Source organism: Pezoporus flaviventris, unplaced genomic scaffold, assembly GCF_033815535.1.
Source record: "Pezoporus flaviventris isolate CSIRO_AGI_PZ_B2104156 unplaced genomic scaffold, CSIRO_AGI_Pfla_v1 ptg000036l, whole genome shotgun sequence".
Classification (NCBI taxonomy): domain Eukaryota; kingdom Metazoa; phylum Chordata; class Aves; order Psittaciformes; family Psittacidae; genus Pezoporus; species Pezoporus flaviventris.
Genome location: NW_026892584.1, coordinates 17,070,230 through 17,083,273, shown reverse-complemented (window position 1 = coordinate 17,083,273; position 13,044 = coordinate 17,070,230). Strand labels below are relative to the sequence as shown.

The 13,044-nt window shown below is 36.8% G+C and overlaps 1 protein-coding gene across 7 annotated transcripts in view; it reads left to right on the top strand.

Moving 5' to 3' along the window:
* RYR3 (ryanodine receptor 3) overlaps positions 1 to 13,044 on the top strand; it is a 223,905-nt gene that overhangs the window by 119,491 nt on the left and 91,370 nt on the right. For 6 of the 7 annotated variants that reach the window (XM_061463371.1, XM_061463372.1, XM_061463370.1 and 3 more), the window contains exons 39-41: positions 5,804 to 6,077; positions 7,244 to 7,358; positions 10,666 to 10,798. In XM_061463371.1, coding sequence (XP_061319355.1) covers positions 5,804 to 6,077; positions 7,244 to 7,358; positions 10,666 to 10,798 — 522 coding nt within the window. The remainder of the gene's footprint in view (positions 1 to 5,803; positions 6,078 to 7,243; positions 7,359 to 10,665; positions 10,799 to 13,044) is intronic. The other variant, XM_061463377.1, reaches the window with a different exon arrangement.

The following is a 13,044-nucleotide window of genomic DNA, read 5'->3' as shown; positions in this document are numbered from 1 at the left end:
CACAGTAATCTAGACTCAACCATTCTGAACTTGAGAAGTTTTCATTTATATGGTTTGTTTTTTTCTAAATACAAGACTTTCTTCTTTACAGCTTTAGCCCCATTTCATTTTTCTTTGCTGCATGCGAAGTTTTTTGCATCCCAGTACCAAGATATTTGTGACAAAATGGTTTTACAGTTCTGTGTTTTTATATTAAAAGGGATTTCTTTCATGTGTGATAATGGTGACTGTATACATTCATTAAAACCAATAACTTGTTCTGATTTATCTGAAGCATCATATACATGTACATATATATTCCATACCATATCCTTTCTGAATTTAATGAAATATTCAATCTATTTCACTAATTAAACAAGGAAGTAATATCTTTATTTTCACAAGTACAAATTCTGTATTCCTAAGTACTTAACAGAATTTTCCAGAATTCAGTATTGACATTCTTTATTCTGCTCTTTGATTTTATAAATCTTTCAGATGTGTCTCTAAAGGGCAGAGAAAAATACTGATTAGATGTCATCAGTCTGCTTCAAAACTTCTCACTATAGTTTATAAATTTCATATCCCTTCACAGTGAGCTTTCATGTTGCCTAAATATACATAAGGAGACTCAATTTATCACCATTTTTTTTAATGTTCCTTTCTGCAGCAGAATATTATAGGGGAAGAGGACTGAAAAATCACGGTGTTTGCTGAGTAATACTAACATGTCATTAAAGTAGAAATACGTCACTCAAAACATTTGAAAAGTTTGTGTATATGTTTTGAAAATAATGAGATGAGGGGCAATTTAATCCATAAACCTAAAAACAATATATATATATATGGGATAATGTATTTTACATCAGTGAAAACAGTCCTTGCACAGCTGAGTAAACACAGCAGAGAACTGAGAGTAACTGTTGAAACAATTCAAGGATTTATTGAGCATTAATTAGTTTAATATTGTTTAAGAGTAAGCCAATAGAATGTTGTTATTCCTTTGTTTTCAGATCTGTACTGCCCTGAGGCAGTGATTTATAGAATCACAGAATGGCCGAATGACTGAGGCTGGAAGGAACCTCTAGAGGTCATGCGATCCAGTCCCTCTGCTCAAGCAGGGCCATCTAGAACAGGTTATCTAGGACCATGTCCAGACAGCTTTTGAGTATCTCCAAGAGTTGAGAGTCCACTACCCATGATCGATGTGTGCCAGTGCTTAGTCACCCTCACAGTAAAAACATTCCTTTTGTTCAGCTGGACTGTCCTGTGTTTCAGAGTGTGTCCATTGCCTCTTGTCCTGTCACTGGACTCTGAAAAGAGACTGTCCCTGTTTTCTTTACACTTTCCATTCAGGTATTTATATAGATTGACAAGACTGCCCCTGAGCCTGCTTTTCTTTAGGTCAAACAGTCCAAGCTCTGTCTTGGTTGATGCTGAGCAAATAGGTTGATGAGCTTTCTTCTCAAAAAGGCCTGACACTCCATACTGCAAGGCACTGGCGGTTTGTTGGGTTTGATTTATGTAATGTATGTATCATCTGATAACATTTATATCCATTTTTTTATATCATATTAAGAGAAAGCTGTGCAAAGTTTGACAAGTGTTAATCAATGAAAGTGTTACTCTTGAGTTAAAGTTAGTTGTTGCAAGAAACAAATGTATGAATCCTCTGCACACAGAGGAATGACGGATAAACTTCACACTCTAAGTCAGTTTTTGTAATACAAAAAAATGGAAAGTTTGTATTTTCTGTAGAAGAGTAAATTAAAATTACATTTACTTCTATGCAAATATGCTTGCCATATTTCACATGTCTTCTTACTACTTTACCATGACTAATGGTGTAAAGTAAGCAGAAGACTGAGAATTTGTTTCAGCATGTTTTCTTCATATTCCTACAACCATATTTAAAAACATTATCCAACAAGTATTTGAACACTTACAGGCTATAATATGTTTTGTTATATACCTTTATCCAGAGGAAATAAAATTCTCCTTTTTTTTTTTTTTTTTTATTTTTTTTTACTGCATTCAATCAGTTTTAACTTTTAAGTACTACCAGAGCTTATAATGAATGTTATACTGTACGTGAACTATTTTTGGTTCTCTGAAATGCTGGGTTTTTAGACATGCTCATAACCACAGAAGGATGTCATATATAGCAGCTGGCCATTTCTTCATAATGCTTTGAAGAATATTATTTAGTTGGTTAACCGATTTAAGAAATAATGCACATGCATTAAGTATTTGATAACTGCATGTAGTCATTTTAGCAATGGAAAGCTGAAAATAGATAATTGCATGTATTACTGGTGTCTCAAAGATACACTAAGTAAAAGAAGCATTGAAATAAAAATGTTACAGATACTTACCTATAGTGTTTGTTATAGAAGTTCGTTCAACCCCTTTGCTGCTTGAGAGCAAAATAGACCTTGCTTGTAAATGGAAGTTATCTCAAGCTGTGTCTGCTTCAGTTGAGTAGCAATTTGTCATTATTATTTCATCTCTGCAATATTTCATGTTGCATTTTGAAGGTATATTGTTATTTTGGCTCTACTTTCTCCAATAAATTATTTATTGGTTCTGTTACCAGCAGGGAAGGACTAGTAGCAAACCAAAGTATTCGTATTCCTCCTCCTACTATGTCTTCTTAGGATATGTATATACATAAATACACATACGTGCACATAAACACCCCAAAACACTTGAAATTGCAGACTTTTAGTCTATTATTCCTGTACGGGTAGATTTTTATACCCTACTCCCTAACAAAGGAGGGAGTGTTCATGGCCTAAACAGGTGAAATGGGCTCTGTGCTTGCAGTTCCTTTACAATCTGCCATTGCATTGAGCCTATTTGGGCAACTTGCCTGGCTTTCCTGCCATGTATTAACCCCGTGATGTTGACAAGTAGAGTGAATCTCAGAAATTTTGTCTTTGTTGTCATGTTTGTGAGTTTTCAGTCCTCAGTAGTGACTATGGATAGTGAGGAAGAAGTAAGGAAAAAAAGACAAATTCCTTCAGGTCTTCCTTTAGGTCATAAATTTTTTGCTGAGGTTTCTCATTACCTTTGCAAATCAAGACTGGGTTTTGCCTATCTCCAAATTTATATAAGAACATCCAAATGTCATGTGCAGAATTGTGCAAGTGACTTGAGGCTGGTCTTCCAACCAACACTGGCAGTAAGTCATTCTATTTCAAATTTGCTCAGTTTGGCAATAGGTCCTTGTACAGACCCAAAGCAGTTAATTTTTTTTCAGACTTGATCATTTCGTCAAGAGTTGTGTGAGATTAAACACTAATGCTGTATTATGATTCAGGACATTTCTTACATGATCTAGTTGTTCTGTAGAGCACCAGAGAGGGTTTGTCTTGCCCTGAAAGCCTATTTTGGTCTGTTAAGCTTGATATTAATTTTTAAATACATTAAATCTTACAACAATCTCATGTGCTGCATGAAAAAGGGGTTTATTCCCCTGTGACTTATCTGTTAGCATCTGATTTCACTTCAATGGCAGTAGGATCTACTCTGTATCTGGGGAGTATCATTTCTTCTCTAAGGCTTCATGTGGATTCTGTTGTCATGAGTCAGGAAGCATTCACTCCTAACCCCTCGGGGCACAGGGTGTTTGGTCCTTGGAACAGAGCATTTTACATATTTCATGTACTAGAGCTTTGAGTCACAAGAAATGCAGGTTGGACAAATTTCAGGGTGTTTGTTTTTCTAGAAATTTCAGATAAGCTTTTCTGGCTTGGGCTTCTCCTTGGAGTGCTTTCTCCTTGAAGTGATGCATAGTACAAATATGCATGTGGATGAAGTCATTCAAAGAGCAATGAAAAATTATGTATTCTATTCTATTCTTAACCGTAGCTGGAGACTGTGATATGTAGTGCATATGTGCAGTTCCACTTTACCCCCAGGAATTCTGGAATTCAGAGAGTGAAGGGCATTGTATGTTTGAGGTACCTCCATCCTCTTATATCCATGAAGAGTGGTGGTGGTGTGCGTGATATGTACTTATTGCCAAGACTAAAAGTCTCTGGCCTCAATCATCTGGTCATACATACTCAGGCTGTGAATATCTGTAAGAAGGAACTATTTTCTACAAGGAAATCTTCCTTTCCTCTAAGCATGAGTTCATATTTATTAAAATGGACTTTTATTTTAGGAGAGGAATTTACACTAGTGCTAATGATGAGTTAGCAATTAAAAACAAACAAAAGACCCCCCCCCCCCCAAAAAAAAAAACGAAACAACAAACACACACAAAAAGAACAAAAACCAAAAACAAAACCAAACCCACTCCTCCAAAAAAAAAACAAACAAAAAAAACCCAAACAAGCTGGAACAAACAATGGAACTGGATTACATTGATGTAATAAATTAGTGTTCATTATAATGACTTTAGTAACAGTCAAGTCGTATTGTAAATTAGGCATATATATGGGGCCTTATCATGCATCCTTGAAAAATTGGTAAGGCACTGCAATTTCTTGTTAAAACTTGTTAAAATTAGCAACTATTTTGGCTGGTTATTGATCACCATGCCCAGTATTCAGATTTCTCCTAGCTTCTGGTACAAGTTAATCTGCTGGCACTAACACTACTCCTTAATGCATTTACATCATCATACAATTCAGAGATACTTCCAGGTTAAATCATATTTTTGAAGACAGTGTAGATCCTTTGTTTGAACAGCAAAATAGCTAAATATTCAGCGAGTGGGCAGCAAAAGCTGCTCAAACCACCCTGGCTAGGCCCTTAATTGGATATTTGGTTTAAAAAGGCTATCTCATCCTCTTTTCTGGCAGTTTTATAAGTTTAGAACAGATTTTATTTCCTCCTCCCCCCGGCAAAACTGATTGGCAAGCTGAGCTCACATTCATGAATATTTCTGGGGTAATTGAACTCATACTTGTCAGCCAATAAACTGTTTACTGAAAACTTAATTAGCAATTTCTGTATTCCAGACCTAGGCTGATGATCATCAAAACCATGATATTTCTTTAGCATTATAAAATTAGGTTTCTGTCTTTCCTAATGAGCAGATGTTTGTGCTGCATGTAGTGCTATTTTATAAATCTTGATGTAGAAATGAAGGATAAATTAAAAGGTTAAATATAGCATTTAACTTACAAGGATGATTCTTAAAGTTGTGATCAACCAAGAAGTCTTTACTGCCAACAGTGTTGGTATTGACTTGAATGCTAAGTAGATGTTTCTTATTTTCCATCTCTCGAGGATCGCACTTACCTTGAAAGATCTAAAAATTAATTTTCAAGTTGAAAAACCCTGTACAGTCTGCTTGTGTTTTCTTGCTTTCTTACAGCTGCCTCATAGAATCATAGAACAGTTAGGGTTGGAAAGGACCTTAAGATCATTTAGTTGCCATGGCCAGGGACACCTCGCACTAAACCATGTCACCCAAGGCTCTGTCCAACCTGGATGGAGCATTCACCACTTCCTTGGGCAACCCATTCCAGTGCCTCACCACCCTAACAGTAAAGAACTTCCTCCTTATATCCAATCTAAACTTCCCCTGTTTAAGTTTTAACCCATTACCCCTTGTCCTATCACTACAGTCCCTAATGAAGAGTCCTTCCCCAGCATCCCTATAGGCCCCCTTCAGATCCTGGAAGGCTTCTATGAGGTCTCCACGCAACCTTCTCTTCTCCAGGCTGAACAGCCACAGCTTTCTCAGCCTGTCTTCATGCGGGAGGAGCTCCAGTCCCCTGATCATCTGATATTTTACAGTACATTTTATGAGACCTTTTTCGTTGTGGTAATAGCTATTAACATTTTATGTATTTTATTCTTCTAGCTACACTGAAAGAACTCATATCCCAGACTATGGTGCGCTGGTCCCAGGAAGATCAGATTCAAGATCCAGAATTAGTTCGGATTATGTACACCCTCCTTCGTAGACAATATGACAGTATTGGTGAGCTACTGCAAGCTCTGAGGAAAGCCTACACTATTAGTGCTGTCTCTGTGAAGGATACCATTAATCTGCTTGCAGCACTGGGCCAGATTCGTTCACTTCTCAGTGTCAGGATGGGAAAAGAGGAAGAACTGCTAATGATTAATGGATTAGGGTATGGAATTAACTTTTTCTTTTTTCTAAATTGTGTAAAGTTTTTTGTTCTATTAGTAAATGCTTTCATTTAGATCCTGGATGAAAATTACTGCTCTTCTAAAATGCACGTATGTACCAGAAATTTTCATTTTCACAGGTTATTTCCAAGATGCCTCCAATTGATCAGTTTCTGTCATTTACATTGGTTGTAAGGAATCTCCATTATTCTTACTGTTTCACCATAAAAATCATATTTTTTTAATAGAAATTCTGAAAACTAATCAGGTGAATTCAGCAAGTAATGGTTAACAAGTCATTAGTTAGTATGTGACGGTATTACTTTATTTGTCCCTGATGCTGGGTTTTTAAAGTTGTTGAGAATTCCAGGGAGGATAAAGGGTTGGTTTTGTCTAAACTCAGCATGTGTGTAGCCACCTTCCTGGAGGTGCTGTGTTGAGAGTCATCTTCAATTCCCAGCTTTCTGTATTTCTGTAAAGCAGGCATGATGTCTGTTATTTGCCATTTGTTTTTAACAGGTTGACTTTAAATGGTAGAAATGACTGGATTCCCTATTGAAACACATGAAATGTGTTCTGGATTATGAAATACAGCAAATTCTAGAACATGAGGAGGGTGGGCATAGTGAAAATGTTAAAATATTCCTATTTAAGGGGACTGTATGCCATTTTATATCTTCTGACAGATGGTCTTAATTTTGGAAATATTGATGAAGCACATTTAACAGATAACCTTGAATATTAAGTCTGTCTATTGTCTTCTATGTTGTGAACTAAAAAAAAAATTAAGGGATGTTACTGTACAGGCAACATTAGATTCGGATTTCTTGATCCTCACTCTACCTAAAACAACAGAATATATTCTTTTCCACTTAGATCATCATAGAATATATTTTTTTCTTTAAACAGAACATATGGTAAAAGTAATTTAAAGATGAAGAAATACCATTTTGAAATAATTTAAAAGTTTAGATTCTTAGAGAAATGACAGCATATTGAAATGTGAAGCATTTAGTTGTTAGATGTTCTTGTATTATGCTGAAATCTAAGAATTTAAGATGGTGTTACTACAGTGAATGCGTATTTCTGACATCTCTAATAATGCACCATTGATTTAAATTAAAATGGAGTTTCTTAAAACACATGGTTGCCTTTTCTTTCATTTTAGGGATATAATGAACAACAAGGTCTTTTATCAGCATCCTAACTTAATGAGAGTCTTGGGCATGCATGAGACTGTTATGGACGTGATGGTGAATGTGCTTGGAGGAGATAAATCTCAGGTAATTCCACCATAATCTTATTATGCATTTTGCATTTTGAACCTTTCTAAAAGTATACTAGGATGTTTAAAAAGTATTCAAACAAAAATATATCTTTCTCATGTAAGATAGGTTTTGCCTGTCCTAATTGAAATGCTAATAGTAAAGGCAGAAGAGTTTTTATAGTACTAGAGGGAAAAGCCCAGCATTCTAGGACTTAATTTTTTTAAAGTGAGTGAGAGGTTATAGGTGTTTCATTTATCTTTTAATAGGACTTTAAAAGATTTTGTTCTTATTTTATATTAAATGTATACGTTAGCTGCATTTATGGGGCGTGTTATTGGCAATAAACTATAATAAGAGACTAACACCAACTCAATTTTGGAAAAATTTTGAGTCTATTTTACTCTCTTGTGCTTATCCTGTCTCTGGCAACTTTTCATTACTTGAGTGCCTTCCATGTGCATCTCCACCCCTATTTTTTTGCCTCCTTGGTCACATAGCACATATACTTCTGTAAAATACTTACACATTGTGTCTGGCTATACCATCACAGTGTTACAAAATCTTCATATACAGGGTTTGGTTATTCTGTCATAATATGCTCATATGTGAGTTCAAGACAAGTTACAATTAATTATTAGACGATTAATATTTTGCTAATTTATAGGTGTTGCAACCCTCAGTTTTGCTACAGCATGTACATATAGTAAAAGCTGACGAAAAAACCCACCCAAAACAACCCCACACTGTCTTTAAGTAAATATTTAAATGTTAAAAAATATTTTTCATACAAAATTTTAGTAACACAGGTACATGTTTGCGCATGCTGCAGATTTTTCACTCTGCCAGGTAAGGTGTTCTGAATAAAAAGGAGTAGGGCTGGAAATGGAGCATTCCCTGTCAGCTATGGTTTTATGTACTTATTTGAAATTCTCTGTGTGTTTGCCCAGTGAGTCGCTTATATACAGTTGAAGTGTAGCCATGGCATCAGCCACTAGAACACTGTTTTTCCTGCTCTCGGGCAAGGTCCTCACAGCTAGATTGTTACTATATTCCTTTTGTTTTCTCTTTCCAGTTTGATTGACATTTCTTTCTGTACAATGTCATAGTTTCAAGACATGGAATGAGCAACTTGCAATGTAGTCTCTGATTTAGGGATTGGTCATTTTCCTAGGTTGTGGCCACAGATGATTTAAGCTGGATCACCAGCTTCTTGAATTAAGTGATTTTATCATGAGACTGTATTGAGAGATGTGGTAAGAGTGTTGCAGCTCATACTTCTCTGAATGAATGGTGGGAAGGTAAAAACTTGGCAGTTCAAACTGAAGAAAACATATTTGGCTTCTTTCCAGCTGTGCTATTAATAAATGATTCAGAAACAGGAGAGAAGATCAGTGGAATATGATGTGGCTGAAGGTATCCCACTACTTTAGGAGTATTTTGCTACTGCAGGCTTACAAAATCCTGGAAAGGCACTTAATGGTGAAGTGTATATCCCAGAACATAACTGGATGAGCTTTGAGTGTTTCCATAATAGTTAGGGTTTGGTATGTTATCTTCAAGACTAAAATAGTTATTTTAAAGACTGTCTTTAGATCTTGTAATTCTGGAATCTCCATGTCATGTTGATTTCTGATGTTCGTTGTTCATTCATTTTCAGATAATCCTGATCAATACCCTTTTTGGCTGTCAGAATTCAGTCATTGTACTTAAAAATTGTTTCTTACTGATTGAAAGTTTTTAGAATTATGTATTCCTGATGAATTTCTAAAATGACAATTTTTAACAGAGTTGCTGTTACTGTCATTTTCTAAATAAATTATTTCATACATTCTGTGAAAATCCCGGAAAATTTAGGGGGGTGTCAAAACTTTGTTAAATGTTTTCATGAATGAATGATTTTTTTTCAGTAAATTTCATCCATCCTATATTTAAGAACAGAGATAATATTTAATGCTGCTTGTACATAGTAGTTCCCTCATGACTGAAATAGACAAATAAGCTGCATATATTAGCAAGAAAACTGCCCCCAAAAAAACCAGCAGTTAATCAAGTCTCTGAAAGTTAGTAGTGCACCTGATGTATTGAAAAGATAATATCATATAGCTTTTAATTAGGTAGTTACTTTTTTGTAAAGATTGTTGTCTCATAAGTGAAAAGATTGCACTTCTCAGAATGAGTTAGAGTTGTGTGAGAATGAAGTGAGCATTTACTAGACTTTGTTATAATAAAGTTATAAGCAATTTGAAAGATATGAAGTGAAGGAGGCAGGATGTCATAGGAAGAAGAAAAAAAAACCCAACCGTGATTTTGTGATTAAAATGCTCAGATATCACCTTGCATATTGTAGAATGTGTATATATTATATAGAATATATTCCTGCTTGTGCCTGAAGGGTCACAGTCAGATTATTCAAAAAATAATTCTCGTTGATGGTAATGCATTTTCTGATTGATTTTATGAGTATCCTTAGGACATAGATCTGCAACTGAATTTGACACTTCTTAAAAAATCTTATATAATGGTAAATTAAATAAATCAGATAGAAAAACCTTCAAACAAGCACTAAAAATCTGTCCCATAATTTTTGATCTTGTTCTTTCAGCTCATTTAAGTAATATGTGAGAATGGCAGAAGTTTTCTTCTCAGATGCTATGAACAATTTCAACCCATGAAACATTCTTTCATGAATGCTACAGATGAAATTATTTTATTTTCCGAGGAGAAATCCTTAAATGTAATGTGCAGCAATTAAAGTGTTGGGTTTCTTTTTTTTTAGTTTTTTTTTGTTTTGTTTTGTTGTTTGTTTGTTTGTTTGAAAAGCATTCAATAGTTGCAATTTAATATTTTGGTTTATCAGGCTTATGCATTACGCAACGTAGGAGTCTGGTAGAAGAGTCTTACATGTGTATTCTTGTTACAAAATGGGAGGATAAACTAAAGCTCTTGAATCCTCTTTATGTTGTTATGACCTAATATTAGAGATTGAGCTTCTTATAATGCTGCTAAAACAGAGATTTTGTGTAACTGCATTTTCTGGTCTGTAGATTGCTTTATGAGCATTACTTCTCCTTTTTTCCCCTTATATGTCCCCTATAGTTCTCTGCAAAATGATTTTTCAATGTTTGTGTAACCTAATGATCTAATGGATACAAAATTTAAAAGAAAACACAGCCCCTTTTCCTTAAGTTAGAAGCAAAGCAACTGTTAGCTGCTTATCACCTTGGTAACTTCACTATAATTTCCTTGTTAGGCATGCAGGAAGAAGAATTGGAACAGATTGGTAATTACCATATTTCACTGCTTTGTCAACTTTCTTCTTCAGCAGATCGTTTTTCCGAAGATGGTGGCAAGCTGTTGTCGATTCTTGTGCTACTTCTGTCGTATCAGTCGACAAAATCAAAAGGCCATGTTTGAGCATCTTAGTTACTTACTGGAAAACAGCAGCGTTGGACTGGGTACGTCATGTGACTATAACAGCTAAAAGCAAGACCAGGATATCACAAGACTAGTATACAATTTCTAAAGCAAGTTGAAGTATGTGATGAAGCTCCTCTGAATGTTAATCCACTTTGTTTTCACCTCTAACTCAAATCTGTTTTCCATTTCCCTTTCATCCTTATGTATCTTTGAATTGTGTTAGAAACAAAATAGCCTAAGCCTGTGTTTTTAAATACCTTGGAAAATTTAAGATTAAACCCATAGTTCTGCATTCTTTCCATTCAAAATAGTTACGATTGAAGTGAGCTATAAATTTAAGGACTTGGGGGCAGGGTTCGAAGTGGCAATGCTTGCACCATCACATCCAACTGGGGAATAAGCCAGGCCAACCAGAGAAGTGATAAATGCTCCTTAGCTGCCCACCAAGAAGAGAACCAGAAGACCAACCACCTCACGAGCGTGTACGGATATGATGAATCCTCTTGCACCTCTCTTGAGAGATCTGCATCTTTTATTACCTCTCTGAAATGCCTGTACAACAACATACATGCTATGGGGAATGAATTGGAAGAATTAGAGATGTGTGTGTGTGGTCACAGGGCCGTGGTCTCATTGCAGTTACAGAGAAATGATGGAATAACTCACCTGACCAGAAAGCTCTCATGGATGGCTGCATATCTTTTAGGAAAGTCAGGCCAGTAAGGTGAGCTGGTGGAGCTGCTCTTTACATGAGAGAGCAACTAGAACGTTTTGAGCTCTGCCTAGGGGAGGATGAAGAACAAGTTGAGAGCTTATGGGTAAGAATTAAGGGACATGCTAACATGGGTGACACTGTTGTGGGTGTTTACTACAGGACACCTGATCAGGAGATGAAAGTCAATGAGGCTTTCTACAGTCAGCTGGAAGTAGCCTCATTATCACAGGCCCTAATTCTTGTAGGGGACTTGAACCACCCTGATACCTGCTGGAAAGACAACACAGCTAGGCACACACAGTGCAGAAGGTTCCTGCAAAGCGCTGATGATACCTTTTTGACGCAGGTAGTGGAAGAGCCAAAAGGCAGAGGTGTCCTGTTGCACCTTCTACTAAGAAACAAAGAAACGTTGGTTGGGAATGTGAAGACTGGGGGCAGCCTTGGCTACAGTGACCATGAGATGGTGGAGTTCACGATCCTGTGTGGGGGAAGCAGGGCAATAAGTCGGTTTGCACCTCCAGTCTTTAGGAGAGCTAATTTTGTCCTCTTCAAGGACCTACTGAGGGGAATCCCATGGGTTAGGGCTCTAGAAGATGGGAGGGGTGGGGAGGGGGGGGGGGTGTCAAAGAGAACTGATTAATACTCAAGTATCACTTCCTCCAAGCTCTTGATAAGTGCATCCATATAAGAAAGAAACCAAGCAAAGGAGGCAGGAGATGAGCAAGGAGCTTCTGGCAAAACTCAAACAAGCAAGTTTACAGAATGTGGAAAAAAAGACAAGCCGCTTGGAAGGAATATAGAAATGCTGTCAGAGTATGCAGGGATGCTACAAGGAAGGCTAAGGTCCATTTGGAATTAAATCTGACAAGGGATGTCAAGGACAAAAGGAAGGGCTAGTTCATCAGTAGCAAAAGAAAGACTAGGGAAAATGTGGACCTGCTGCTGAATGAGGTGGGTGCCCTAGCGACAGAGGATGTAGAGAAGGTGGAGTTACAGAATGCCTTCTTTGCTTCAGTCTTTACTGCTGAGCCCAGTTCTGGGCTCCCTGGTTCAAGAAAGACAAAGAACTACTGGAGAGGATTCACTGGAAGGCTATGAAGATGATCAGGGGGTTGGAGCATCTGTGTCATGAAGAAAGGCTTAGAGAGCTGGTCATATTTAGTGTGGAGGAGAGGTGATGAATATCTTAAGGGAGGGTGTCAAGAGGCAGGTATCAGACTCTTTGCGTGGTGCCCAGCAACAGGGTTAGGGGTAATGGGCACAAACTGAAACACAGGAAGTTCCATTTGAATGAGAAAAATCTTTACTTTGAGGGTGACAGAGCACTGGAACAGACTGCCCAGAGAGGTTGTGGAATCTCCTCTGGAGATACTCAGAAAATGGCTGGATATAATCCTGTGCAACCTGCTGTGTGGGAACCTGCTTTAGCAAGGGGGTTGGACTAAAAGATCTCCAGAGGTCCCTTCAAACTCTAACCATTCTGTGATTCTGTGAAATCTAAGATTAGATTAACCCTTTATGTTGGTTGTATGTTTTATCTGGCTTCACTTTTCTTTCTTCTAAAACTTA